Consider the following 27,353-nt stretch of genomic DNA (forward strand, 5'->3'; position numbering starts at 1 on the left):
AAATTTCCATTCTAACTCAGCTCTTAAGTTAAATGACTGAGTTACGTGCTTAATTGGACCAGTTTAACAGCTTCCCCCAGCTCTTTCAAGGGCCCAGGAGAGCTGCAGTAGGGAATTATTTACTGAATGGGAAGTCACACATCGATATCACACTGTATTATACAAACCAACGAGTGGCTGGTTTATGCACATCCTCCTTCAAGAAGGAAATTAACAGGATAAAAACAACTTTTTTATATAAAAAACACTATAAAAACAGTTTAAAACACTTCATACAACCCTCACTGGAAGAAAATAAAGACACTCCACAAAGAAACCTCTTAACAGCAAACCATAGTATCAATGTCTACTAATAAGATTTTATTTTTTGTAATTGTTGCTGTAAACTTATTTACATAGAGTATCAAAGTCCAGCTGGCATACACATATGTAGTTCAGGTGGGTAGCTGCGTCAGCATGCGTAGGCTGCAAAGGAACAAGTAATAGGTTTATTCCTGAATTGATACTATGGTTATTCCTGAAATGCATGTGAGACACCCGAAGAAGGCTCCACGGCCAAAACGTTGTGATTTTTCTTTTTTTCCGCATGGAATAAACCTATTACTTGTTCTCATAAATATATACTACTCACAGGGAAAAGGCCTACTGCTTGATCCTTTGGCTGCACTGCACTGATTTCTCCTCAAGAAGGAGACAGAGTACACTTGATTGAGCAACACTACAACAGAACCTAAGCAGAGCTCACCTCTAGTCCCCCACACCTCCTGCCTTGGGTTGTGGTGTCAGTCTGCAGGGGAAGGGCCACCTCCAGGGACAGTGTGTGCTCCAGCTCTCACAGCAGCAGGTATTGCTTGTGCTGTGCAGCCAAGAAGGGGGTCTGGATTCTGTATTTAGTCTGAACTCATTGCAGTTTTTACAGTAGCCTCAGTTAATTCAATCACAATTTTGCATCCTGTGTTGAATCAGACATTCTGATCAGGATACGTCACCAAAATCATCCCCGACAACAGTCCAAAACATCTGGATTTCAGAAAATGTGTGACACAGGACTTTGGTGAGTTGAATCTGCACTACATCTTGTGGACTGGAAAGCCTTCGTTGGGCTCCTAGGCTGAGACTTTGGGTCTCAGTCCAGGCAACGAGAGCGGGGCCTGAAATGGTGAGTGAATTAAACAGATGCAGAGTAAGTCTGCCTGAAAACTCGCGCCTCATTCTGTGGAAAAAGGCTGACGGATGACAGTCCAGGAGGAAGTGGCCGAGGAGGGTCAGGACAGCGGTTACTGCCGGCGCCGGCGCTGGTGCTGGCGCCTGCCCCCCTCTCTCTGCTCCTTCTTCTTCAGCGCCCTCATGTCCTTCTTCATCCGGGAGTCCACCACCTTGAACACGCCCTTCACCCCCGCCGGACGGCGCACCTTGCGCCCTGCCCCGCGCTTGGCCACCACGTATGTCACCTCCCTCTTCTCCTTCCCCAGCCCGGCCTTCTTGTAGATACTAGAGGGGAGAGGAGATGGCGATGGGGCAGTTAAAGACAGCACTCAAAGAGAACAAGAGTATTGGGGGCAATGAGTCAGTTGACAGTGTCTGTGTGCTGTTATTTTAAAGTGAGCTCAAAGCTGCGTGGCTTTCATACTGTTGAGGCGTGCCCTACTGCTGTCTGGCTCGGCTGCGGAGATGGCGATCTGTGCTAGGGGTAAGGGCTGGGTTACCTCTTGAGCTGGGCCATCTTCTCTCTTTCGGAGATATCCACAGTGTTCACCACGGCCTCCGCCTTCTTCTTCGCCTGCTCCATCTTCTTTAACACCTGATGCGGAGAGACAGAGCTTGCTTACAGACGGCCACCAGCAGAGCACCCCAGAGCGGAACGCTTACCCCCACCCGCCTCCTCCTCCTCCCCCCCCTTGGCCCGCCCCTCCGTTCCTCACCCTCCTCTTCTTCCGGGCCTTGGCCTCAGCCACCTTCTTGATGGGCCGGGCGTTGATCTCTCTCCAGCGCTGCCGGTACTCCTCCACCATCTCCCGGGTGACCGGGACAGTCCGGCGCCGGTGCTTGCGCTCGTCCTCCAGGAACCATTCCGGTACCTCGTCCACCTCCTCCGAGAAGGCATGCCTGGGCGGGGACAGACACCGCTACAGACCACCCGACACCGCCGCACGCCCTCGCGCCTGCCCCCTGCCCCCACAGCGACCTCCAGACAGCGGCGCGGGTGGCAGCAGGCTTGTTCATTGGTAACCCAGAAAACTCAGAGCAGGTGTGGCTGCACGCGTTATAGAAGCCGTAGTGGAAATGCAAAGACTTGGGACCCCTGACTGAAACATTCGAGACACTGCAAAAATAATACAAAGCAAAGAACTGCATTGGGGAAGGAACATTATAAACACCAAACCGAAGGCCATCAACCTGAAGTAAGCGATCGCAGTGTTTCTCATGCCTTCAGACATGAAGGGGCATGCAGCATTTGGAGAACATAAAAAAAATGAAATTACTGTTTATATAAATTAATTTTGTATAATAAAGGTTGTAAAATAACATGTTATGTGTTCAGTGTATATACATGGGGCAGAGGCCATGCTCTAAGACTGTTCATGTCAAGCGAGTCGATGTTTTCCGGTCGGACGGACATAAAAACCAAGAACACACGAGAGCGGATGAGCAAGAGATCCTAGTTTCACGTCATCACTTCCTCCCAGGACAAGGTAATTAAGAGGCCAATGTGAATTTGCCCAGTGAACAAATTCATTTAGACCTGTCTGTTTTGTGCAGGGAGGGGAGGAGCACGCCACAGATTTTTTAGGTTCATGCCATCTCGCCATGGGTTCGAGGAGGCTAGGAAGTACTGACCTATGGAAAGGATGTTATGTGGGCTAATCAATAACCTCATGTAGTGGGAAGTGACAAAAAAAGGGCAAGAGAGTCCCTGGATATGTATTGACAAGTCCTGAATCTAAATCTGCTCACTGAGAAAGTCTGACTGGATGAGGTGAGTGGAGCAAAACCCAGCTCCTTAGTGCACTGGAACTGTCACTGTGCCCAAAAACACAAAGAGAAAAGTACAATGCTCATGCCCTGTTTCTCAAAAAACACAATTTGTATTTTATTAAAAGTGACTGAGTTTACTAAATGCACATTATTGATTCCAGCTCCATAATTCCTTGCCCTACACAGGATGGCAATACTTTTCAATCCATCCATATCCTAATGACTTCTTCCAATTCTGGGGTGCAGGAGATCCAGACCCTGGAAGGGGTGCAAGTTCACTGCAGAGCACACAGACATGTACACACTCACAACAGTGTCAGTATACTCAGAAGCCAATTAACCTACCAGCATGTCTTTGGACTATGGGAGGAAACCCATGCGAACACAGGGAGAACATACAAACTCCATGCAGATAGCACCCCAGGTCCAGAATTGAACACAGGGCCCTGCACTGCAAGGCAGCAATGCTATATACTACACCACTGTGGTGGCCATGTCGGCCAAAATACTTTGTCTTCCACAAATTAAATTCGTTTCTTTTAGTGCCAGTGAGCCTCAGTGTTGGTATATTTTACCGACAGCGAGTCTCAGTGCCAGTAAGCCTCAGTGTTGTTATATTTTACTGACAGCAACTCTCAGTGCCAGTTAGCCTCAGTGTAGGTATATTTTACTGACAGCGTGTCTCAGTGTTGGTAATTTTACTGACAGCGAGTCTCAGTGCCAGTAAGCCTCAGTGTTGGTATATTTTACTGACAGCAAGTCTCAGTGCCAGTAAGCCTCAGTGTTGGTATATTTTAATGACAGCAAGTCTCAGTGCCAGTAAGCCTCAGTGTTGGTATATTTTAATGATAGCAAGTCTCAGTGGTGGTATATTTTAATGACAGTGAGCCACATCTCAAGTGTTGATATGTTTAAGCTTCAATATCTAATTTACAGTAGCCTGTTTTTACCTGCTGAAGGAGCTGTCCACGAGGTCTCTGCGTCTTTTCTTTGATGTGGAAATCAGTGTGCCCAGAGCCAGTCCTTCAGGGTCCAGGATACGAGCACGCTTACCTAAAGAAAAGACAGACAGGCTCTCAGAGAAAGAAATCGCTTGTCGATCTTCAGTAGCACCAAGGCCTTGTTCACGGCAATGCCCAGTCAGACTCAAAGTGATTCTTTGTTACCATAAGCTCTAACCTCTAAGTTCTCTTCCAAGCATTAGTAATGTCAATGAAATACTAGTATCCATACCCTCAGGGGTCCTGCACGGTCACTCACTTGTGCTCTCAACGGGGACCACCTCAAACTCCCCATCTTCATCTTCCGCAGCTCCCTGGCCGGACTGCCCTGCTCCACCATGGCTCTTCATCTGGGCAATCTCCCTGTGCAGAGAGACTACATTACCACAGCCTCTACAGACATCCTACAGAGTACACACCCTCTACAGAGTGACACCCTAAAAAACACACACCCCTATGTACTAACACACTACACATTCAACAGACTCGGACACTGCACACCCTACACATAAAGGTTCATTCTTGGCTGAATACAGCACCAGCTGTGCCAGCAGCAATCCACTCAGACACAACTCTGAGTGCAGTTCAAAGCATTTTGGAAATGACTCCCGACCTCTCATCATCACTGCTGCTGGTGTCATCATCAGAGTCGCTGTTGCCCTCGTCCTCCACATGTTCGTCCTTGACCTGCTCCGGTGTTCCCTGTGCAGGGCCATCCTCTCCCTGCTCGGCAGGTGCCTGTTTTTCTTGGCCCTTCTTCTTTCCTCCCTTTCCTGAATTGAGAATCAGCACACATGATTAAGGAGCTCTGCCAAACTCAAACGATCACAACGCCAGGTGCAAAATATTGGAACCCAGCAGCTTGGCCTAGTCCCTCCTGCAGGACCAGATGCAGACGGTCATGCAGAAGACTAATATTTACACCCATTTTATACAGTGTGATGTACAGCCATAATCCTCCACCTGAGAGGCATTAGACATGACGAGCAGTCTTCCTAATGGCATACAAATTTGGTCAATGCAATTTCGAACACAAATAAATCATCCTGAGATGCGTGTGGGGGGGGTGAGTGGTCAGACTTATTCCCCTCCATTTCTCTGATGCTCCTCTTAACAACGGCCCTACCCAATCTGCAGACCACTCATGAATTATGCACTAACTCACACTTCCCACATGCGAAGAGAGGAAAATCGCAAAGCCAAGCTGATGACTTCACATTGTTCAGCAAGAGATCTGATCTCACTGCTCTGAACAGCAAACCTCTGTCAGCTGAGCTCATGCAGAACATAGCACGGTGCCGATACACTGCTCCTGCAGTCGATCCCCCCCCCCCGAGTATACCATGTCCCCCTGCAGTCAATCACAGAAACTGACCTTTGAACTGCTGGTCACGCAGCTGCTCTGTCTGCCTGATCTCCGTCTCGGCATCGGCCTCCAGGTCCAGCTCTGAGAAAGCATCCTGCAGAGGGAGGTGAGAGAGGGCGGTCAGGAAATCTAAACAAAAAGGTCAGACCCGAATACAATCACAATACGTACTAAAGAGGGTTCAGAAGGATTCCTGGAAACTTGCTAAGGCAAGGTTTCTTTCACAACCTGCGCCTTCCTCCAAAGGTTATTATAATAAGCAGTGTTGTGTGTTAATCCCTGTGTGACACACCTTACTGAACCACAGGGCGGTCTCACGTTCCCTCCTCTCGCTCTGACTCTCCAGGTCAACCAGCAGCTCGTTTCCTTTGCCTTCATCCTCCTCCTCTTCATCCCTGAACGATACTCTGGAAAACAAACACCGAGGCCACTGTTCATTTTCAAATCGTTTTCTACAGTGCCATGATTGCAGTTGTGAAGGACTGACAGTGGTTTTTGTACTTTTTAGGAGGTGCTTTCTTCTGCTGCAGCTGTTTCTGTCTTTGCTCCACCTCCTTCAGGTCTTCAGGGTCAAGGTCAGAGGCCAGTGAGACGGCATCACTCTCGGGGTCGGAGAGGTACATGTCCTCTTCATTTTCCTCTCTCCCCTGCAAGATTGCATCAGCACCCTGCATGTCCCCCTTGGAAATCTCGCCAAGAGCCTGAGAGGACGAGAGAGAAAGAATGTACTGCAACCCACAGATCACATAGCTGGCAAGCAATTTCACACGAGCATGTTAGCATCTCAATGTGTGCGTCAGTCAGTGACTTCGTATGTCTTGTCAGAGTGTTGCAGTGTCTCTGTGTGTGTCCAGCCCTAGCGCCCCAGGGTGGTAGTGTGTCTGTGCCACAGCGCCAGCGGCAGTGTGTGTGTCCAGTCTCAGCGCCCCAGGGAGTCTGTACCTTTCCTTTTTTGATGGTGCTCAGTGAGAAGAGGCTGGAGTCGTTGTCGTCAGCAATTGAGACCCCTGGCAGGTCCATCTTCAGCTCCACTCTCTCCCGCTGCTTGCGCCGCTCTCGCAGCAGCTTCTTCTTCTTCCTGTGTCAGCACACACGCAGGCCACGTCACCACGGGCTCACACATCACGCACGCAGGCCGTGTCACCTCGGGCGCACACACAACACACATCACACCGCGTCACCACGGGCGCGCACATCACGCACGCAGGCCGCGTCACCACAGGCATGCACATCACACTGCGTTACCACGGGCGCACACATCACACACGCAGGCCGCATCACCATCGGCGCACACACCACGCACGCAGGCCGCGTCACCACGGGCAAACTTGACAAGACACACGAGCAAAACGTACCGGCGCAGCTCAGCCACCTCGTCAGCCTTGACCTCTGCAAGCTGCTTTTCCATCTCTTCGTCCTCCGCCTCTTCTTCATCCATCTGCTCTGTACCTTTTTTTGTCCTCTTCTTCTCCTCTGACTCACTCTCACCTTCGCTGGAGCTCAGACTGATCAAGAGAAAGAGGTGTTTGTGGGAGTTAGACTGACAAACATCGCTGTGATTCCAACAAAATTCATTGATAAAATACTATTTGCTAAAAACAGGAATCTAAGAGCAAACGCAGATACCTGATCTCATGGTGCAGCTGCTTGGCCTGTTCCTTCAGCTGTCTTGCCAAGAACCGGCGCAGCTTGCCTCGCCAAGCCAGCAGAGCCCTGAGGAAACAGTAGGAATATAACCGTGGATGTGGGGTGTGAGCATACTGTGTCTTTGGAGTGTCAGTATAACTGAAAGTGTGGGGCAGGAGTACAGAGTAGAGAATGAGCAGAGTCTGAGAGTATTGTGGGAGTGGGGCAGGAGTACAGGATCCGTCGGAAAGGAGCAGAGTCTGAGAGTATTGTGGGAGTGGGGCAGGAGTACAGGATCCCTAGGGAATGAGCAGTCTGAGAGTATTGGGGGTGTGGGGCAGGAGTACAGGATCCGTAGGGAATGAGCAATCTGAGAGTATTGGGGGTGTGGGGCGTGTCTATAGGACGCAGAGGGACTGTGCAGGGTGTTTAAACAAAGTGTGTGCATAGTTCTTACCGCAGGTCCTTACGCCCCAGGACTTTGATGTCGCGGCAGCACTCCCTGATCTCCGGGGTCGTGGATGAATGAAACTCCAGCTCAGGGCTGTCGAAGGTGATCTAGGAGGAGAAGAGAGCAGAGAGCAGTGAGCAGTGACGAGAGTTGGGGAACAGTGGCAGTATGGTACAGTCCATCCCCTCAATCAGGCGTCCTCCACCCCCAGCCTTCTCACCTCGTTGGCCTTGCTAAGGAAGTCCACAGAATTCTCAGCCCGGACGAACTCCGTCACAGAGAAGCGGTGGTATAGTGTCAGGTCTCCATCTGCATACCCTTCTGCCTGCAATCGAGTACAATCAGCAACCTGCACACTGACACAGAGATTCTGCCATACACACATCCTGACACAAACACACAGGGACACACCTTGGGCTTCTTGACTGGCACCAGTTCCTTCACAGTCTTGGCCTGAACCTCCACTTCTTTGAAGGCATGTTTGGGGTCAAAAAACTTGTTGTCAATTTTATCGGGTGCCTGGTAACCTGGACAAAGAGCACAAAAACAGCCATGAGCAGCTGAACTGAGAGCTTTTAAAAATTAAAAGGTTTTTTTCTGAAGAAATACTGCTGAAAATACCAAAGTTACGCACCACACCATGACTTCCTATTGTCACAGTAAGACATAAATCCCAAATGCTTTTTTTTCTCTCACAAAAATGCAAATAAAAAAATGCAGGCTAACAGGATGTTATAAGCTATTTCCTTTAGTTAACTTAAACACTACAAATTCACACACCTTCAACTGCTGTTGTGTACTCATTCGGCGTTATCTGTCATCTTTTGTATCTCTGGGTTGGTGCCCTGCTTATCTCACAAGCTTAATTCTGATTTGGGTCTGGTCATTCCCAGGCATCTGGTTGGGTCCCATCCAAGGTAGCATTACATGTTCTCTAATCCAGCATGTTATGCTATCTTATGGTAAAACTAGCAGGAAACACCATCTTAGACCTCATTTTTAAACTATAATATTTCCTTATTCAGGTATCAGTTCCTCTATAAGCAGATACGGCATTCACATCATAAGTGAAATAAATTTACAACCCCAGGTGCAGATCAATGCAATTTGGTTATATTTCTTGCTTTTACTGTCAAGATGGTGCTCTTCATTTGGAGACAACATAAAACTAGCTCTGGCATTTTTTACACATTGTAGATTTCAAATGGCTTGTTTTTAATGATAATGTTGAGACTTCAGCTTTCACATAAATTGCTATTTCATGTTTTTTTGTGGTAAAAACATTCAGAGCATTTCAAAATCAGGTTAGGACATGCTTAAATCCCAAAATAAGTGAAATATACAACATCAGACATTATCAGCAATGATAAAAATACCATGATCTATCCAACTATCTATTTTCTAACCACCTCTTCTAATTCAGGAGCCAGAGTCTATCCAGGCAATCAACGGACACAAATATCATGATGCTTTTACCAAAACAAACTGAACACCGACATCAAAACCTGATGGAGTTCGAACAATCAGACAGAAGGGACTGACAGCCATCCGGCAGGGAAGACCCCGGGAGAGGCCAGGCGCCCGTGCGGCGGGGGGGCCGGAGGCGGATCGTACCCTGGCAGACGACGAAGATCTCGGCGGACTCGTTTCGCGAGGCCTGCGGCTTGGTGGCCTGCACGCGCCGGAAGAACTGCTGGAAAATCCAGAGCAGCGGCTGGTAGTCCCGGGAACGGAACACCTTCGTGATGAAGCAGCCTCCCTTGGTCAGGAACTCACACGCCAGCTTCAGAGCCATGAGGGTCAGGTGGGCTGGGGGGAAGAGGGGGAGCGAGTCAGTCAGGGAGGTCGGGGGCAGAAGACCGAAGGGAGTGACGGATTGCAGGAAAGACAGCGAGCGAGAAATCTAAGTTACACCTGAGTACAATCGGGTGGTCACAGAGAGGGAAGGCAACAGTGGCACAGTGGCCCAAGGATATCAGAGAGTCACCTTCTCTAAACTCCTTCAAATCCAGACTCAAAACCTTCTTCTTTAGAAGAGCCTTTACTTAACTGGTTCCAGTTTTTACCCCTCTGCTTCTTCGTTTCTTAGTACCACCATCTACGGTCTCCTCTGTATATTGTAATTGTGTTTTATCTTGTATTCTTTTAATTTATTGTTGTCATTCTGTAAAGTGCTTTGTGAAGCCACCTTTAAAGGCCCTATATCAAAATAAAGTTTTTTATTATCGTTACTTAAGAAGACAGTGTGCATGTATGCTGGTTCTACAGACAGCTTTATGCCAAGTCTGCTTGTGCACCTGTTTTGGTGCGAGTCTCTGTGCGTCAGGTGTGTTTGTCTGGTGTTCGGAGAACCAATAGTGCCGATGCCAGTCCGCTGACCTTGTGAGTAGGCATCATGTTGCCAGTTGGCTCCCACGTTGGGGGCTCCATCATTCAGAACCACATCCACCTTCCAGGTCTGGAGCTCCTTCCTGATAGCCTAGCAGGCAGACACACCACAGTGAGGAAGACAGCCTTGCAGCCAGGGGAAACCCCCAGGGATCCCCGCCCTGGGTTCTCAGGAGATGACGCAGACGTTCACATTATGTTTATTTCCCTTACTTCAGCATAAAGGTTTAAATGCATAAAGGTGCCGAACAAAGGCTGACAAGAAAGCACTCTTGCTGAGCCACCTGATGTCAGTGAGAGTAGGTTGCCACACCCGAGAGCTTCTTCTCTGCAGGACTGAATCTCTCCTGCCTGACACCTGCACTTGTTAAGGCCACATCTTGATCTTTCTTTTCTTTCTGTCACTTTGTCTTCTGGGAACCTCTTGGCTGGGTCTTTATTGGACTTTGTTCTCAACTGACCTCCACAGTTAAACAGTTATTCTTATTTAATATTAATCTCACCATACAACATAATGGCTAAGATCTACAGATCAAGTCTGCTAATGGACCTCAAAACCCTGCCAGGAGATGTTTTTCTCTGTTATGTAAAATAGATCCTAATATATGGTTCTTGGGTGACTAGGCTGTTAGCAATGTAGTAAGCTAAAAAAAATAGCAGTTCTACTGTGTTAACTGCCTGATATCAATACCTTAAAAGGCTGAAAATCTGACTAAGTAAAATGTGGTATAAGTGCACTCTCTTGTCAATCCTAGTTCAATGTCATGTGTTGGGACACTTCACTTTCTAAAACTTTAATTTCAGGGATTTAACATTCCAAGCATGCCAGTATTTTATTAACGACACTACCAACACCCCCACAGGGCAGATAAATTCTCTCCCTCGCTGGGCTAGTTTCCAGATTTAAAAGGCCTTTCTCGACACAGCTGATGGACTAACTGCACGAACCACACCCCAGTCACTTGCTTAACTACGAATGAATTTATTAGCCAACACACCCTCTGGCACAGCGGACATCACAGGGTCATGTCACATTGGGTTTCACTTCTTTTAAGCTCTCCCTACCTGCCGGCATTTCTCAGTGGTGATATCCTCTTGCAGAGTGACCACGTTGGGGATGGGCTTAATGGGCACCAAGTCCACACCTGGAGTGCAAGAGGCAGAGAGGAAGAGAAGCAGAGAAAAGAGTATGTCAGGCAGAGGAGGAGACACACTCACAGTGGTTCTTCCACAGATCATTAGCCCTACAGCATATGCTGCTGTGCATGAGCTTACAGCAATAATTAACACAGGACTCTCCAGCGCTGGTCCTGCAAAGCCCCAATGCAGCAGGTTTTATAGATCACCATTAAATTGTCAATCTCTGAACACTCAGAGCAATGTGATCAAGTGAGTTGGTAGTTTAAATTATAGATTACTTGGGACCAATCCTAGTACCTCTCAACCCATAAAGATCACAGTTCTCTTAACTGAACATGATAAGTGCTTAAGTTATATGTTATATTAAGTCTCCATTCTGTAAGAAAATGTGAGATGCCTTTTTTCCCAAATTTTACAAAAGCTATAAAGTACAACCTGCACAAGAATATGTTTGAGTAACAGGGCTTTGAGCCAACTGAAAACCAGAAACAGTGTGACTCACGTGAGGTCATACACGCACACTTGTACAATGTGGAACAAGTTAATAAAAATGGATGACATTCAATGACCCAATAATACCATGCCAGTTTTTCTAGTATATCCCAGGACTGGATTATGTTAAAATGCAGGTAGCATATGAATCCTGTTGAATAGAAACACACATATAAACCACACTTGTAGACACAGAAACAGAGCTGAACTCACCAATAATGAGGCTGGACACTGGCATGAATTTGGACGCCACCTGCAGCCTACAGAGAGAAACAAGATGAGAGAAGCAGAAAAACGCAACGCCACAGACACATAATGCAATGCATTCGCAAATCCTACTACATTCCATCTTGGACACTAAATGACTTCATTATAATCAGTAGTCCACTCAACCAGCCTATAATTACTACTGTTTCCATGTCTTCACTCACTGAGGATTATAAATCACCCATAAACCCTGCAGGAACACAGGGATAACTATCACTGCTGAAGGGAAGCAACACTGGGCATTGCTCCAGGGACTACAGGCAATTAATAACATCACACTAAATACAAGTACAGTACCCTAAACTTACTTCAGAATTAATGTCTTAAAAGTGCAAACTGTGAAAGTGAATTTCACATACCCCCTTACTGCACTTTACTAATTAGCACATTTTTCATTGGGAGATTACCACACCATCAGAAATGTACACAGTGAAATTTCTCATGTATAATAGACATGTAACTAGGCAACCACTTCACCAATATCTCCTCACACACAGCACGTAAAGAAGCTGAAGCAGGAAACTCCGAGTGTAGGCTTGTTTTATGGGACAGGTTAGAGAGGTACTGCACACTTCCCTACTCCCTGGCACACTGAAGCTGAAGTCTGAGCTGCTGTGTAAATGCACATGGGTTTGTCATGTTGCACAAGAGCATTTAGTTCGTAATATATTCACATTACTGCCTCATTTCTGTGGCCTTATGCTCCTTGTCCTAAGGTTGCAATTATGCCGTTACTATTTTCAGCGACCCCAAGCAAATGACCCCCCCCCCCCAAGTTCAAGGGGGCACCTATCTTCGCCCCCCATGAACATTTAAACGCACAAGTGAGCCAGTTCCACGCTACACTCACCAGCCGCCCGGCGCGGCACACAGGTCCAGCAGCGCCCGAGCTTTCTGCAGGAACTGGAACTTGCGGTTCAGCTGGATGAGCTTGAAAGAGGAGCGAGAGCGGTAACCTGGAAGTAACAGCACAGCCTAAGACTCTGAGGGAACACCGACGGGGCACACGACACAGACACAGACACAGACACAGCAGCAGCATGGACAGATCATCAGAACAGCATGCGACGCAGTCTAATCTCTGTTTACCTGCGAGACAGCAGCTCTCGTCGCCTTAGCTAAATGATCCCAAAATCAAACCCTAGGCAAATGAGCCCTTAATCCCAGTAAGACTGATACTAATGATTTGGAGCACGGATAGTTCCCGGAGACTGCTGGATCACAGAAAACTGTTTATCTTAGGTGTCTGTAGAATTTCAGAACAGCTTCCTAAGCATTAGGAAGATAGTGCGTTATTTGTAGACAGTGGTTATGCTATATTCTGTTTTAATATATGAAAAACGCAATGTACGGCCATTCGATGGGCATTTTAAAGAAGAGCCCGGTTCGCATGATACATTACAGACCAGCCGACTTCTCCTGACAACCCCGTCTTAAAGAGGCCACACTCGTCTTCCCGGCCTCCACCGACAAGACAGAAACATACTCACCCGTCTCTTTAGCCAAGTGGTAGAATTTATCTTTCCTGGTCTTTCCGACTTTAAGTTTCTTTCCCATTGCTCCACCGGTGAAGGGGCGTTAAAGAGACAAATAAATATATTCTAGTCCGAAATTTCTACGAACTCCAACAAGCTCTCATCCGACAATCCACCACCGAAGGAAAACAACACGTGCACTTACTGCGCCTCTATTCTGCGTCACTCATGTTGTCGTCATCAAAAGACTGCCGATGAACTTTAAAAAAAAAGAATTTTCGGCTAGGCGTTAGACATACTGTACGGCTAATTCCTTGAATGGGAGCTTGAAGCACTAAGAACAAGATGTTTGGCAGGGTCCTTTCCATCAGTATCTGCACATCATTAATTGAAAAATATTAAGAGTTGTTTAAAAAGCTTTAGTGAAACAACAATTTTAAACCAAGTTGAAACAGATAATAATAATAATAATTGATTACACTTATATAGCACTTTTCTGGACACTCCACTCAAAGCACTTTACAGGTAATGGGGACTCCCCTCCACCACCACCAATGTACAGCCCCACCTGGATGATGCAACAGCAGCAGGCTCATAGTGCACCAGAACACTCAAAATGCAGGAGAGCAGGGTGATGAAGCCAATTCATAAAGGGGTATATTAGGAGGCCATGATTGGTAAGGGGCAATGGGAAATTTGACCAGGACACTGGGGCTACACCCTGGGGTTTTTAATGACCACAGAGAGTCAGGACCTTGGTTTTACATCTCATCTGAAGGACAGTACCTGTCCTTGTGGGCATTAGGACCCACAAGGACCACAGGGTGAGCACCCCCTGCAGGCTCCACTGACATCTCTTCCAGCAGCAACCTTAGTTTTTCCCAGGAGGTCTCCCATCCAGGTACTGACCAGGCTTACACCTGCTTAGCTTCAATGGGTTGTCAGTTGTGAGTTGCAGGGTGATATACTGTAGCTGCTGTCTATGATATACGCGCTATGATAGTTCTACTTATTATGACACACACAAACAAGATGCTTTAGTAGATGACTACTAAGCTCTGAGTAAAGAAAACAGTTAAAAATCAACCAAGTTGTTCACGTTTTCAATAAGCTTAATTGAATATGAGATAATTTCCAATGAACTACAGGGTTACAAGGATTGAAAAACACTTATTGTATTTTAGAGAACCTGCTTTGTTTCAATTTAATGACAACCACAAGAGGGAAGCAGTGATTCATGAAATTAATACTGAAATGCTCATGATACTATCACAGAAGACATCAGTATGAGTAATCATGGGAGGTGAAGATTACAGAAACAGAATTTTTACACACATATAAAAAATTGTAAAGGGAGGAGGACAGTAGGGAGGAAGCCAGTTCATAGATGGGGATTATTAGGAGGCCATGATTGGTAAAGGCCAGGGGGAAAGGATGATGGGGTTACACCTTGGCCTGGATTTGGAGTTAAGCAACAGTTCTAGGATAACCTAATCTGATCAATTTCCATGTTGTCAGTTCTTAAAATGCAACACCAATTTAGAAAATTTGAACCCCATGGTGCTCAGATGAGGGTTGGAAAAGCTGGAGTTCACTGTGTTATTTAACAAAGGGATTCTTAATTCTTAAGACTTGTCTGCCTTTTTGGTTTATGCAGAGATACCCTTTCGGAACAATTTAAAGTGACCACAAGGTGATAAAGATCAATTTTTAGTTCAATTGGCTATTCTGGATTTGAACAGGAGCAATGCCAACATTTTGGTATCAACGTCAGAGAGTCTGATGTTGAGCTGGAGTGAAGCATGTGGGGAAGCTGCTGATATTTGTCAAGTTTCAAGTCAATCAGTTTCCGAAAAAGTTGAATTTAAAAAAGGCTTTTCAACAATGCAGCTCAGTCCATTATCTTGGTAGATGGTAGGTGATGTGTATTGGACAGCAATATTATTGTCACATGTCAAATAGAAGGCACTTGGTTGGTACCTGTCATTTTACACAGGGATCAGCTATAGGTCTGAACTTTGCAGATACAACAGCACAAATGACCAGTGGTGGTCTGTGGCTGTCATGGTTTGCATAGGAGCCTATACAATCATTTCACTGTATTTTCAGCAGTTTGTATTAGGGGATGTGTTTCTTAATGGCCTGGAAAGACTTTGAAAAGAGTTAGTTGTATCCTGTAAGCTGCAAGTCTTGAAGCATATTTTGAGTACAGATGAAACCTGTCAAGTTCCACTTCAGCTTGTTGTTTGAAGGCAGTTGTTTGAATCTAGCTGCATGCAAAAGTCCCATTTTTGCTGTACAGAATTCCGCCATTTATTAATGGAGTGCTCACAAGTGATTCTTACTAAGTCTGGAGTTAGTAATCAGGTTATGAACAGCAAGACTTCGTGTTCTGGGACGCCTGTCAACAACAAAAAGAAATTGTGTCCATCTATGTTTATATAGAAGCTCTTTTGATGCTAGAATTAGATCTATCAAGGCTGGAAGTGATTGGCCTTACATTTTTAAGGAGCTTTTTAAGGAGTGGGTGTAAAAATGATTGCAGCAACTTGTTTTGCTGGTGAAATTGTGGACCATGTCTCAATTCCATCAGTTGCAGTGGATCTCAGGAAGATGATTTTGAAACCCCTTTCAAATGCAAGGTTTAAAAAAAAAAAAAACATTAAAAATGGTCACAATCGCCGTGAGTCTCCACTACACCGAAGCCTGTTTAGTCATCATCATGACTTCACAATATGCAGTACAAAGATCGCTGGCTGCTAATGGTCATGTCATGAAATTGCTGACAGAAAGCAAGGGGTTAGGCCGCAGGCAGGGTGCAGGAATGGCAGGTGCTGCAATTATCTCAATGCTGTGGTGTTGATGTGATCGCCCCGGGGTTGTGCCCTTTCACACAAAAGCGCCAGTCCCATGATGTCGAGCGATGCCAGGGCTGATCAGCGAGTTTCTCCCAGCGCAGGGCTGAGAGGCGGACGAGGGAAATGGGAGCCCGAGGACATGAAGAAAGGGGGGCGCAGGAGAGAGGGAGCCACGCTGTGCAGAGAGAGACCCCCCTCCCGGCAGCGCAAGATGGGAGAAAACTGTCCGTGACTGCAGGGGAAGAGAGGGCATGGAAAAGGGAAGAAAAGCAGGGCGAAAGGGGTGTGACAGCACCAGAGGAGCGAAGAGAGGGATTATCTTCTCTCACATGGTGCGCTCGATCATTCCCACTATTGTCGGCAGAACAATGAAGGCCCCCGATCCAGGGCTTAAAAAGGATAGATAGAGCTGGGCAGGCTGGCTGATAACGACTGTGGTGCAAGACGGCGATCAAAGAGAGGCGAAAAGGTATGCCCATTACATTCTGTGTGCTTGTCTGTCTGTCTTTTCACAATTCCAGTGCAATTCTAGCAGCTGGAGATGCCAACAGAGGAGAGGTTTGAGACACAAACCTGTGACAACTTAATTCCTTCCTTCATTGGTTCAGACCTTGAAGTGACCGTAGTAACTGCTTTGGATTCAGGCACTTAAAGTTACCACAATTAGTGGACTCAGTGGTGTTTAAAACCTTAAGCATTTTCCAAACTAGTGAAAGTCACTATTGACCAACACGTGTCTCTGAGTCATTAGAGAAGCTCTTCTTTTTCCAAGCTTGTTGATTCAGCCCTGAGCTTCAATAGCATGGCTCTGTGGCTTGCCCTAGTTTGGTCAAGGCTCTGTTTAGAAAAGTTCTACAGTAGCTGTTCTCAATGTTAAATATTCCTTCTCTTATTTTCAGTATCTCGAATCCTTGTTTCATTAATGACTTGAAAGTGGTGCTATTGGTCCATTTGGCAACACCACTCAAGATTCTGAATAGGAGTACACCTGTTCCATTATCCCTAGGCTACAGAGGTTCAGTTCTTTTAGCTTGTCTGTCCGTTGCAAGCAGGGACTAGCTTGACTGTTTCTTTCAGGGGAGCTGCCTGACAGTCCATCCATTTCCTAACCACTTTATCCAATGCAGGGTTGCTGAGTCTCTCCCGGCAATTCTTCAGGTCCTGTCTTGGCCCCTAGCATGTATTCTGTGCGCCTCTTCAATGCTTATGTCCTGCCGGGCCAGGGTGTTTGTAGGAATCGCTGTAAGGAGTGGTGATTTTAAGAGTCATGCTGGATCATCACACTCACTTCCATCTGAAAAAAACAAAAGTTAAACATTGATGAGCTGTAATCACTTTGCATTCCAGACTCCCTTTTCATAATATAAGGATTTTAAACTTTTTTTCCCCCTGTGCTCACCAACACCATGTCTAGATATCCGAACGCTTGAATGCACACCCATCACAGTTATCCGTGAGCTCTAGGGAATTTGTGAATGTACTGGCACAATATTTAGTTGTAACAGTAAATCGCGCGAGTTTAAATTGGCTGTTAGGAATCAATCGGCAGAACAAGGAGTCTTCATAAGGTTGAACAACTCACGGAATACATTTATCAATACATAAAAACAATGTGTACTTAAAAGTATTCATAATATCAAGGTGAAAGCGAAGAGGTACATTAAAACAAGGATACTACGTTTAGTACAGTATAACGTTGATTACACTAAATTTCTTATCAATCTCACTAACATAATCAACATTCAGGCGCTCTTAAGTAGCTACAGCTACTTACTGTACATTGATTTAATTGATATTAACACATTCATATAACCATTTTATTCTCGAGAGGGTGAATATTCACTTATATTCATCCACATGGAATGTTAATTCGTGCAGAAGGATGGATAACAGCTGACTGGGTCCGTCGCAGCGCCGTTCAAACTGTGCTTTTTGGCTCAGCGCCAATCCAGTACTAATCCAGGCAGTTCTGGAAAGGGGGAGCTGCTCTAGAATCGCGCTGACAGTCGATTCCCTCATATGGATTGTGCGGGTTAGCGCTGAGATGAACTGGGACAAAGTCTGTGCACATCACTGCTCAGTCGGGTCGAGTCGGGGCGAGTCACAGTAAAAGGGGAGAAACTCGGTTTGCTCAAGGCGGAGCGGCTGCTCGCTGCTGCTCAATAATGCTCTATTCAGGCGTGTCAACGGAAAAGTCCGACCATATTGCTCCGGCGATCAAGCGGGCGCACGGTCCTGCTGCAGGCTAGACCTCAGGCAGAATTGTGGTTTTACATGCTGCGCTTCGGGAAAAAGTTTAAATCCCAACGTTTTGACAGCAGGTGCAGCTGGCACGTGGTCCTCCTGTCGGTGAGTCAAGTAGATTCTGCAGAGAGAGGGGGACGCAGTTAGGGGTGATGCACTGATTCTTAACTGGGGAAAAAGTGGTGATTAATCATGAAGCTACCCACATCCTGCAGTCAACCTAATTGATTGGTCATCTTGCTGGATGAGTGACCTTTTCCTGTGACTTTTGGGATTATCTCCAGATGTGCCTATCCCACTGCCAGACAACCTGGCACAAGCAGTGGACATCCATCTTTAAGGGGTGTTGACAATGGATCTGGACTGTCCTGGGAAAGATCCTTATCCGAGAGATAAGCCCATCTCTCATTTTTACTGGCTGTAGATGCTGATCCCTTGTGATTTCCACAGGGCAGCCATCTTAGTTCTTGCAGATGCTTTTGAACAACAGGGCATTGGGGTAGGGGAAATGGTGAAGAACCAGTCATTTTCAATGTTCCTGCTATCCCAAGATGGGTCAGAAACACAAAATGAAAAACAAGTGAACACTAGAATGATCAGAATCAGAGGAGCAGGTGTCTGTGTACCAGGTGGCTACCAAGCCAACGTACCAATTACCTGATGCCCTGACTAGGTCCTATAGCTTACGGTCTCATCCAGAGTATTAAACATGTGTTTAAATCAGCTGAAGAGAGCTCACACCCAGCAGATGGACTTGACTGTTGTTAATTTTCTGGGAGCACCTTTCTCCTGCAAGGAAGCCTGACTCTTCCTCCCAGGTGGGGCTGTCAATAAATCAATAGGATCATAGGAATGTAGGAATGAGATTCTGAATTTCTGCATGACTCCCTATATCTCCTCTTCACTCCTGTGCTCCTCCGCTTTCCTTCCTAACTCATGTCCTGGCTCCATGAGCATTCTCCCTACAATTCCCTTTGCATTCTTATAGAAAATAAAAAGAAAAACTAAAAATAAAAATTTGTAAAAGAAAAAAAGTTTTAAATCAACCTGATTACTTTTGTGGTTGCGGTTTGTGTTGATGTTTTGTTAAAGCTCCTGTCCATCTTGCCTGTCTCATAGACACTCTCTCTGTGTGAGTTGCAGTGAGAACGGGAGGACTGTGCTATCCCACGCTGCACCTTGATGCTGTACACTTTGGCAGGCGGGGGCACACTCTGTGGTGTAGCTGCCCTGGTGCTGCTCATCGTTTCCACAGCAACAGACTTCTGGATGCAATACCGGTACTCTGGAAGCGCAGCCAATCAGGGCCTTTGGAGGTTCTGCATAAATCGGAAATGCCACTCCCACACCATTTCAGTGGGTGAGTCAAGGGAGAGAGCTGTCCATATGTCTGTCAGTTCAGCAGTCTATTAACTGTGATGCAGGAGTTATTATGGGGAATTTACTGTGCTGTAAATACCTGCTTATTCTTTATCATTAGTGATCACTGTATTATAAGTTAACAGTCAACGAATTAGACAGGTAACACACATAAGTGAAATGAAAGATCTGAAAGCTCGAGTTAGCGAAAGTCCACATATCCTAGGACAACTTACCTGTGCAGTAAGTATATTCTTGATTGGCTGGTGAAGATTGAATTCTGTCTGTCTCCCTTTAAAGCCTTCTGGGACGCAACCCGGGCATTCATGCTGCTAGCTGTGCTGAGCTGCTTTGCGGGCATTGTACTTGGTCTCAGCGCCTTTACTAATGGAGCCAAGAGCAGACGCATCCGCATCGGGGGCATCGCCCTGCTGCTGTCAGGTGAGGGGGGAGAGGGCACAGGACGCAGCAGGAAGAGCCCAGAACCGAGGGGCTGAGAGGGGAAGGGAGCAGGAAAGGAGGGTGGGAATGAAGAAGTGGAAGAGAGTCTGAGGGCTGGGGCTTTTAGAAAAGAATTGACCATAGCAGGCAGGGCAGAGAGGCAGGACAGGAGCACAGCACAAAGAGAGAAGTACAAGAAAAGCAGGGGGCCTCGTGCTTTGTCTCCATTAAATGCAGACAGATTTCTGACAGGAAAAGACTTTAGTCTTTCCCTTCGCCTGTACTGACATTTGTCTTTCTTTTACTCAGACTACTCTCACCCTCCCTCCATTTTTCTCATGTTCTCTCCCACCTTTACACCTGCACCCTCTCCACTGTCCCCTTGCCCATTCATCCTTCTCTATCACACTCATCCTCTCTACCTCTTCCTCTCTCTACCCCAGCTTTCCTGGCTCTGCTGGCTCTGTCTATCTACACTGGGGTCACAGTCCATTTCTTTGGGAAGCGGTACCTGGACTGGCGCTTCTCCTGGTCCTACATATTAGGCTGGGTGGCCATCCTCCTTGCCTTTGCAGCCGGTAAACAACATGTCTCTTCCTGTCCCGCTGTCTCTGTCCCTGTGTTTCAGTCTGTCTCGGTCTGTGTTACAGTGCATGTGAGTCAGTCCATCTGTGTGTTTTCTGCATGTGTATGTCAGTCTGTCAATCCTTTATTCTGCAAACAACAGGCTGGATTTCTAATTTTATGTATCTTAGTTTGTCTGACTATCTGTGTTCATTCTCAGTCTTCTGTTGCCTTCCTAGACTGTCCCTACTCTTTCCTCCATTTCAATGATTATTAATTATTCTCATTACTGTCCCTAGGTGTTTTGCACCTCTGTGCCTATCAGAAGAAAGGTGCTGAGCCCTGCACCCCCAACATCAATGACAGCTAAAGTCTCCTATACATGCCTGACTGATGTCTTAACAACATTGCCACACTCCAGACTGTTGTCCTTAGAACACTTTCAAACTCCAGACCGATGTCTCTAGAACATTTCCATACTCCAGACGGATGGTTTCATAATGCATCCAGTCTCCGGAAAGATGACATTTATACATTCCCAGTCTTGATTGATGGGTTAAAAAAAATACCACACTCCAGATTGATATCTTCAAAACATTCCAAATTGATGCCTCTAAAACACTCACAGACTCCTGATTCACGGCTTTAGAGCACGCTAACAGCACTGACTAATGCCTTTTGAATACTCCCACACTCCTGACTGATTTCTTTAGAATATTCCCACACTCCAGTCTAAAGTATCTAGAATACTCTCGTTTTCCAGACTGATGTCTTTAGAACATTCCCACACTCCAGACTAAGGTGTCTAGAATACTCTTGTTTTCTACACTGATGACTTTAGAACACTCCCACACTCCAGAATGTTTTCTTTAGAACATTCCCATACTCCAGATTAAAGTATATGGAATACTATCTCCTTCTAAGCTGATGGCTGTAGAACCCTCACACACTGTAGAATGATGTCTTTAGTAAACTCCTGTGATCTCTATCTTTACAACACTCCTACACTCCAGAATAAAGTATCTAGACTGGTTTTGCTTTCTAGATGGCTTTTGATAATATTCCCCCACCCCAGATTAAAGTATCTAGAATACTCTCACTTTCCACACTGAGGCTTTAGAACACTTCCACACTCCAAACAAAAGTGGTTAGCATACTCCCACACTCCAGGTTGGTGTCTTTAGTGCACTCTCACCCTAAATTATCTGTAATGCTCTCACTCTCTAGACTGATGGCTGTAGAACATTCCCACACTCTAGACTGATGTAGTTTAGAACACTCCCACACTCCAGACTGATGTAGTTGAGAATGCTCCCACACTCCAGACTGATGTCTTTAGAACACTCCCACACTCCAGACTGATGTCTTTAGAACATCCCCATACTCCAGAAATAAGTATCTAGAATACTCTCTCTTTTTAGACTGATGACTAGAATGACTCCCACACTCCAGACTGATGACACTCCAGACTGCAAACCCCCCCGCAATCCTGAATCAGTTTTGAAGCGCAGCACCTTATGATTATGGCTGTCATAGTGCTCCGGGAACTTATTGTGCCAAGAAGAAATACTATGAGTAATTATTTACCCGGTTAAATAAATTAACAAGGGAGAACATAAACCTTTTAGGCTCTTTCATAAAGGATTCCTTTTAGAAAATGGATGTCTGACTGACAGCCTGATAATTTCTTTCCAAAGTGATGAACAGATGTATGTACACCAGCCCACTTGTCTCTACTCCTTCAAAGGATTCCTTCCTTGAGGTCAGCAGGCAATTAAAATCAAAAAGATCAATATTTCTTCCTTTAGTGCATAAAGCACCCACATTTCTATAGACAGAATCTTCTAAACAAAGATAAATAAAGAAAATCTAAATGCTTATTTTTTGAAAAAAGATCACTCCATACTGGGATTTCTTGAGAGTGTCATGTTATTCAGATTTTATGCCTGACTCTATGAAAAAATGCCAGTGTGTGGATAGCAGTACTGTTGCAACCCCAGTCAGAACAGCACCTGAAAGAGGTTACTGTTCACCTGAGCTTGAGTTCCATCATCCAGACTGAATGAGTACCAGGACCGTACACGGAGCCACAGTTTGCTTGTGTGCTGTCAGGGGTGGCAGTTTAGAAAGCCAAGAGTGGTCCTTTGGCATTGTTCCTGCTCTTCCTCACTTTCCATGCACTGCAGGATATTGCAAATAAAATGACCAAGAGTAAATCAAGTTATCTGGGGCTGTTCATTGAATATTCCAAGGTAAAATGGCTTTAGTTCAGGTTGCAAGCAGGTAATTGTTCTGAGGGTCTCATCCAGTCATTTCCTGAAGTATCATGGGGTGGCACCTTCAACAACAAGGCTGAGAATTTTCAATTGTGTGTAAAAAGTGCCTCTTGTCTATATAAGAAGCCTCCTTTGCATCTGCAGAAGAAACACAAGTTTCTACTTTAGATTTCAGACCCTAATTTCAAAGTTACAACGCCCAAAACATGTGCTAATATAAGTACAAAGTATTGCACTTCATGACCTGTTCCTCAGCATTTTGGGAAGAGGACAGTGGACTAATCTGTTAGATGATAATTAAGAGTATTGTCTTATTTGAGCACATTCCTTCTATCTTTGCAAAGCAAAGTCCAATGCAATTAAAATTTGCCTATCATCTCCATACTGTATATCTAAACCTTGTTAAAGATATAGCTGTTCTGCAGTCTCTCTTATTCATACTGTACTTATTCAACTTACACTCATTTTAAAATTCAGTTTTTCACTCAATTGTTAAAATCCTGCAATTTCCTTTAATTTCCTACTAAATAATTTCATATAATTTCTCACCACTGTATTTGAAAACATTCTAGGGCATCTTGAAAAGTAAAGCTTTGCCAATGAACCCCAAGACTGCATTCAGGGGAGACTGTTAAAATATAGGCTGGCTTCTCTGACATGTCCACTTTCAATCCACCTGTCTTTTAACATGCAGCAGGGAACACAGCTGCATACTGTCACGGATGTCAGAAGGGACGAATCGTGTAGAGGCAGGAGGGTGTCAAAGACCCATATGCGTAGCGGCAGAACGGGGGATTCAGCAGTTCAGGAGTTGTATATAAACCTCAAGCAGAAGACGTGGGGCGACCTGGTACTAGGCGGGTCTCAGGACATCCGAACGTCAATGCTGAGTGAAGGTGAATGAGTGACCCGGAAATATGTAGCCCTAGAGAGAGAGACACCGGAAGGACAGCAAAGCACAGGAAACTAGGGACAGGACAGAGTAGGAGCGCCCTCTGGCTGCAAAGGGCTTGACAGATACCTGAGGATCAGTGCTGACTGGTGGACAGGCACGTCCTTCGCCAACAGCAACTGCAGGCCTGGAGCTGTCTGGAAAACCACAGGAGTCATTATGTTTATGACATTCAAGAGACCCTGTCAGATTAGCCCAACTCTATGCTTAGAAGTGCTCAGCCAATTTCTTGGGGAATTCTGGTCACAGTCAGCGAGTGAAATTACTTAGAACCAAACCCATGATCATAGAGCTTACCTTCTGCTTCAATGAGCACATTCAATTATTGGAGGGGGCTTCTCTAACTGTATTTGTACATTATAGTCGCTCTAGGACTCTACTTCGCATTTTGCTCTGTTTGAGATCCTCAGCCAGATGTGGTCTTAGTAGCTCTCAGGAGCACATATTTGGCCTCTCAGACTGTAGACCTCAGCACTCTGTATTCAAAAGTCATTTTTGAGCAATAACTTCAGCAAAATGTAATAGGAAGTTGGATACAGGATTGCGCCCTGAGCATTGTATCTCCTTCCACGGAGAGAGATGAAATTACACAGGGCTGTGATTACAAGGAAGAACGCATCCTGATCCAATTTCCGTGTTCCATTAATGTTTCAATACTGCGTCTCACTTGGAAGAAATTGGAATTAATCTTTTCAGACTTTAAGTTAGATCCCAGCAAAATGTATAACATCTTGCATCATCTGAATGTTCCTGTAACAATTATTTCTCAGAAAACAGAAAGCTGTTGTTACAGTTACTAGAAATAAAATCACTTACTGGTTGGTGAAATTAATATTGTATAATGTTGTATTATTTTCTAATTGTTCGCAGATTAATTTACCAAGGCACATGAAATAGTTTAAGAATTTGAAATGATTGGCTTTACAAAGTTGATGTAAATTATATCCAGATTCATCCATCCATCAATTTTCTAATCCTCTTCACTCAGTACAGGGTCGCTGGGGAGCCGGAGCCTAACCAGACACAAACACACACATGCTCACACCAATGTTTACAGAAGCCAAATAACCAACCAGCATGTCTTTGGACTGTGGGAGAGACACACCCGGATGAAACCCAAGCAAACACAGGGAGAACAAGCTCCACACAGATAGCGCCCCAGTAATGGACAGGAATGGACTCCAGCACTGCGAGGCAACGATGCAGACCACCACATCACCATTCCACCCTTATCCATACGCTTGCTTTATTAATGAAGGGGTTTTGGTCAGATTTTGCCATCACTACAAACTTGAACAAAAGCTTGAGAGCCTTCAATAAATCACCCAAGGTTTGATGATAAATTCAGCCTCTTGTGTTTCTTCCTACAATCCAGAAAACCAACTTTAGCATGACTGAGCATCTTTGCCTTTGTGCTCCGCGACTCAAGATCATTAATTAACTTATTGCAATTGATAATAAGAAACAACTGCAGCTTCTTCTACCACAAGGCCACCCATCCGTTTGCTAACTGCTTCTTCCAATTCAGGGTCAGGGTGGCTCTGAGGCAATCCTGGGAAGCATTCAATGCAAGGCAGGGTAGACAGGATGCTAGTCCATCACAGGGCAGATAGACATACACACACTCAGACTGAGATCAATGTTCCCAGTAGCCAAATAACCCACCAAGTGTAACGGACAGTTGTTTCCAGACTCTATGCGGGGGTGATTCTCTTTGAACTAAATTTCTGAAAGGCTTGGTCACTCCTATTATTAAATTAAAAGTCTGTACCTGTGTATTTTCATTAGCATAATCTCTGAGATGTATCTTAATCAAAAATAGAGTAGCAGTGTGTCACAGTTTGGGTAGCCCCTAAATGCAGGTACTACCTTGCTATGTTGCTGATAACAATTATACAATTATAAAGGGTACTAGAACCCTCCCTTGTAACAAGTTATTTTATCTCCCAGAATCTCCAGTGTATCCACAGACCAGACAAGACATTATCATGTATAACATCCCATTTTATTACAGTTTAAATCTTTCCATTATATACAAGTGACCTCGTAACACAGCCATTCCTATGACTGCCCACCCAATGTACAGAACACATCACATGACTTACTCTTAGAGCAGTCCAAGGACACCAGATACCAGAACCAACTGTCCCAGACAAACAGTCTGGCATTTCTGTTCTCCAGAACCAGCTCAAGTTGGTAACCTTTGTCAGAAACCTTGTCACAACAAAGAAACAGAAGTGTGAGGGATCCTCCTCAGTCCCAGGTGTCCTGAACAATGTGTTCCTGGTGTCTCTCCCCTCTACCCTGTTTGTTTCTAAGTCTGCTTTTGCTTAGAGGGGGTAGACGGGCGATGCTGGGGCCTGCCTCTGCTGTTGCCAGTCCCTGGTCTCAGAGTTGAGTCCTCTCCTGGGTCCAACCACTGCAATCTCTCTCTTGCAATCTTTCCTTCTGCAAAAGTCCTGAGGTCTGTCCTGACTGGGGCTCTTTGACGCCTCCTAAGCAGACTCATGACTCACCCCCAGGTGTTCAGAGCCAACAGCTGTGTATTCGTACCCTGTAGGGGAGGCAGGACTGAGCTGCCCTGTTTGGCAGCTTTAAGGCATCTTCCACTATGGGAGACCAGGGCTGCATGTGATCGCATATTATTAGTGACAAGTATTTTCTGACAGTTTGAATACATACAGTACAGTATTTCAAGGTGTATCCAGCTTTTAGTATGAGGGGTGTTCTAATTATAATAATAATAACTTTCATCATTTTCTATTTTTGTATCTTCTTTTGTTTTGGAACTTTCACTGCTAGAGAATAATGTTTTTTTTTTTAGTAAATAGATTTTGACCTTCTATCAATTGTTATGCGTTTGACATTTTTGGAGTGTGCGATGATAACAGTGAAATCAGCTATGACATCAGCATGCTAAGGTTCGGAACACAGCACACATATATTAATCATACAGAATATAATAGAAAATCAAAATATGTAATTAGGAGCAATCAAAGGTTTATTCCATGTTGAAAAGAGAAACATTTAGGCCGTTGAGTTTCTTTTCTTCTTTTCAGCATGGAATAAACCATGCAGCCTACGCATGCTCACGCATGTTATTTGAAAATATCTAATTAGCACATTAATAGCTTTCTTTTCATAGAAGCTGGAGTTTGCTATTTTGTACCTACATACCTGAAGAAGGCTCCACGGCTGAAACTTTGTGTTTCTTTTATGTACCTTTCAGCATGGAATGAACTTTTAGCTGTTTCTTTTGATAGGCTGCCTTTTTGCTAATAGTTATAATAATTGCTTACACTTATATAGCGCTTTTCTGGACACTCCACTCAAAGTGCTTTACAGGTAATGGGGACTCCCCTCCACCACCACCAATGTGCAGCATCCACATAGTGCACCAGAACGCTCCCCACACAGCAGCTATCAGTGTTGAGGAGAGCAGAGTAATGAAGCCAATTCATAGATGGAGATTATTAG

General features: G+C 45.3%; 2 protein-coding genes across 4 annotated transcripts; one reads left to right on the forward strand and one right to left on the reverse strand.

The window, feature by feature from the left end:
• Positions 1-339: 339 nt before the first annotated feature.
• On the reverse strand, positions 340-13,387 carry ftsj3 (FtsJ RNA 2'-O-methyltransferase 3). Its single transcript, XM_069197478.1, has 21 exons — positions 13,198-13,387; positions 12,558-12,663; positions 11,654-11,700; positions 10,874-10,953; positions 9,800-9,899; positions 9,035-9,229; positions 7,832-7,947; positions 7,641-7,745; positions 7,427-7,527; positions 6,970-7,056; positions 6,699-6,848; positions 6,286-6,421; positions 5,845-6,044; positions 5,636-5,750; positions 5,353-5,437; positions 4,591-4,750; positions 4,237-4,340; positions 3,927-4,029; positions 1,923-2,106; positions 1,707-1,801; positions 340-1,491 (listed from the first exon to the last, which is right to left on the reverse strand). The coding sequence occupies exons 1-21, from the start codon at positions 13,262-13,264 to the stop codon at positions 1,278-1,280; spliced, it is 2,550 nt and encodes an 849-aa protein (XP_069053579.1). The 5' UTR covers positions 13,265-13,387; the 3' UTR covers positions 340-1,277.
• Positions 13,388-16,008: 2,621 nt separating this feature from the next.
• Positions 16,009-25,201, forward strand: lim2.2 (lens intrinsic membrane protein 2.2). Of its 3 annotated transcripts, XR_011191460.1 has the most exons (6): positions 16,011-16,509; positions 19,428-19,644; positions 19,944-20,084; positions 20,528-20,662; positions 20,948-23,820; positions 24,865-25,201. XR_011191460.1 is itself a non-coding variant. In XM_015361524.2 (5 exons), the coding sequence occupies exons 2-5, from the start codon at positions 19,467-19,469 to the stop codon at positions 21,016-21,018; spliced, it is 525 nt and encodes a 174-aa protein (XP_015217010.1). In that variant the 5' UTR covers positions 16,009-16,509; positions 19,404-19,466; the 3' UTR covers positions 21,019-24,847. The 3 variants fall into 3 exon arrangements, 2 of the variants coding, with proteins under 2 accessions (XP_015217010.1, XP_006638011.1); XM_015361524.2 differs by lacking the exon at positions 24,865-25,201 and having other exon boundaries at positions 16,009-16,509; positions 19,404-19,644; positions 20,948-24,847; XM_006637948.3 differs by lacking the exon at positions 24,865-25,201 and having other exon boundaries at positions 20,948-24,847.
• Positions 25,202-27,353: the final 2,152 nt, after the last annotated feature.

This window comes from Lepisosteus oculatus, chromosome 13 (genome assembly GCF_040954835.1).
Source record: "Lepisosteus oculatus isolate fLepOcu1 chromosome 13, fLepOcu1.hap2, whole genome shotgun sequence".
Lineage (NCBI taxonomy): Eukaryota > Metazoa > Chordata > Actinopteri > Semionotiformes > Lepisosteidae > Lepisosteus > Lepisosteus oculatus.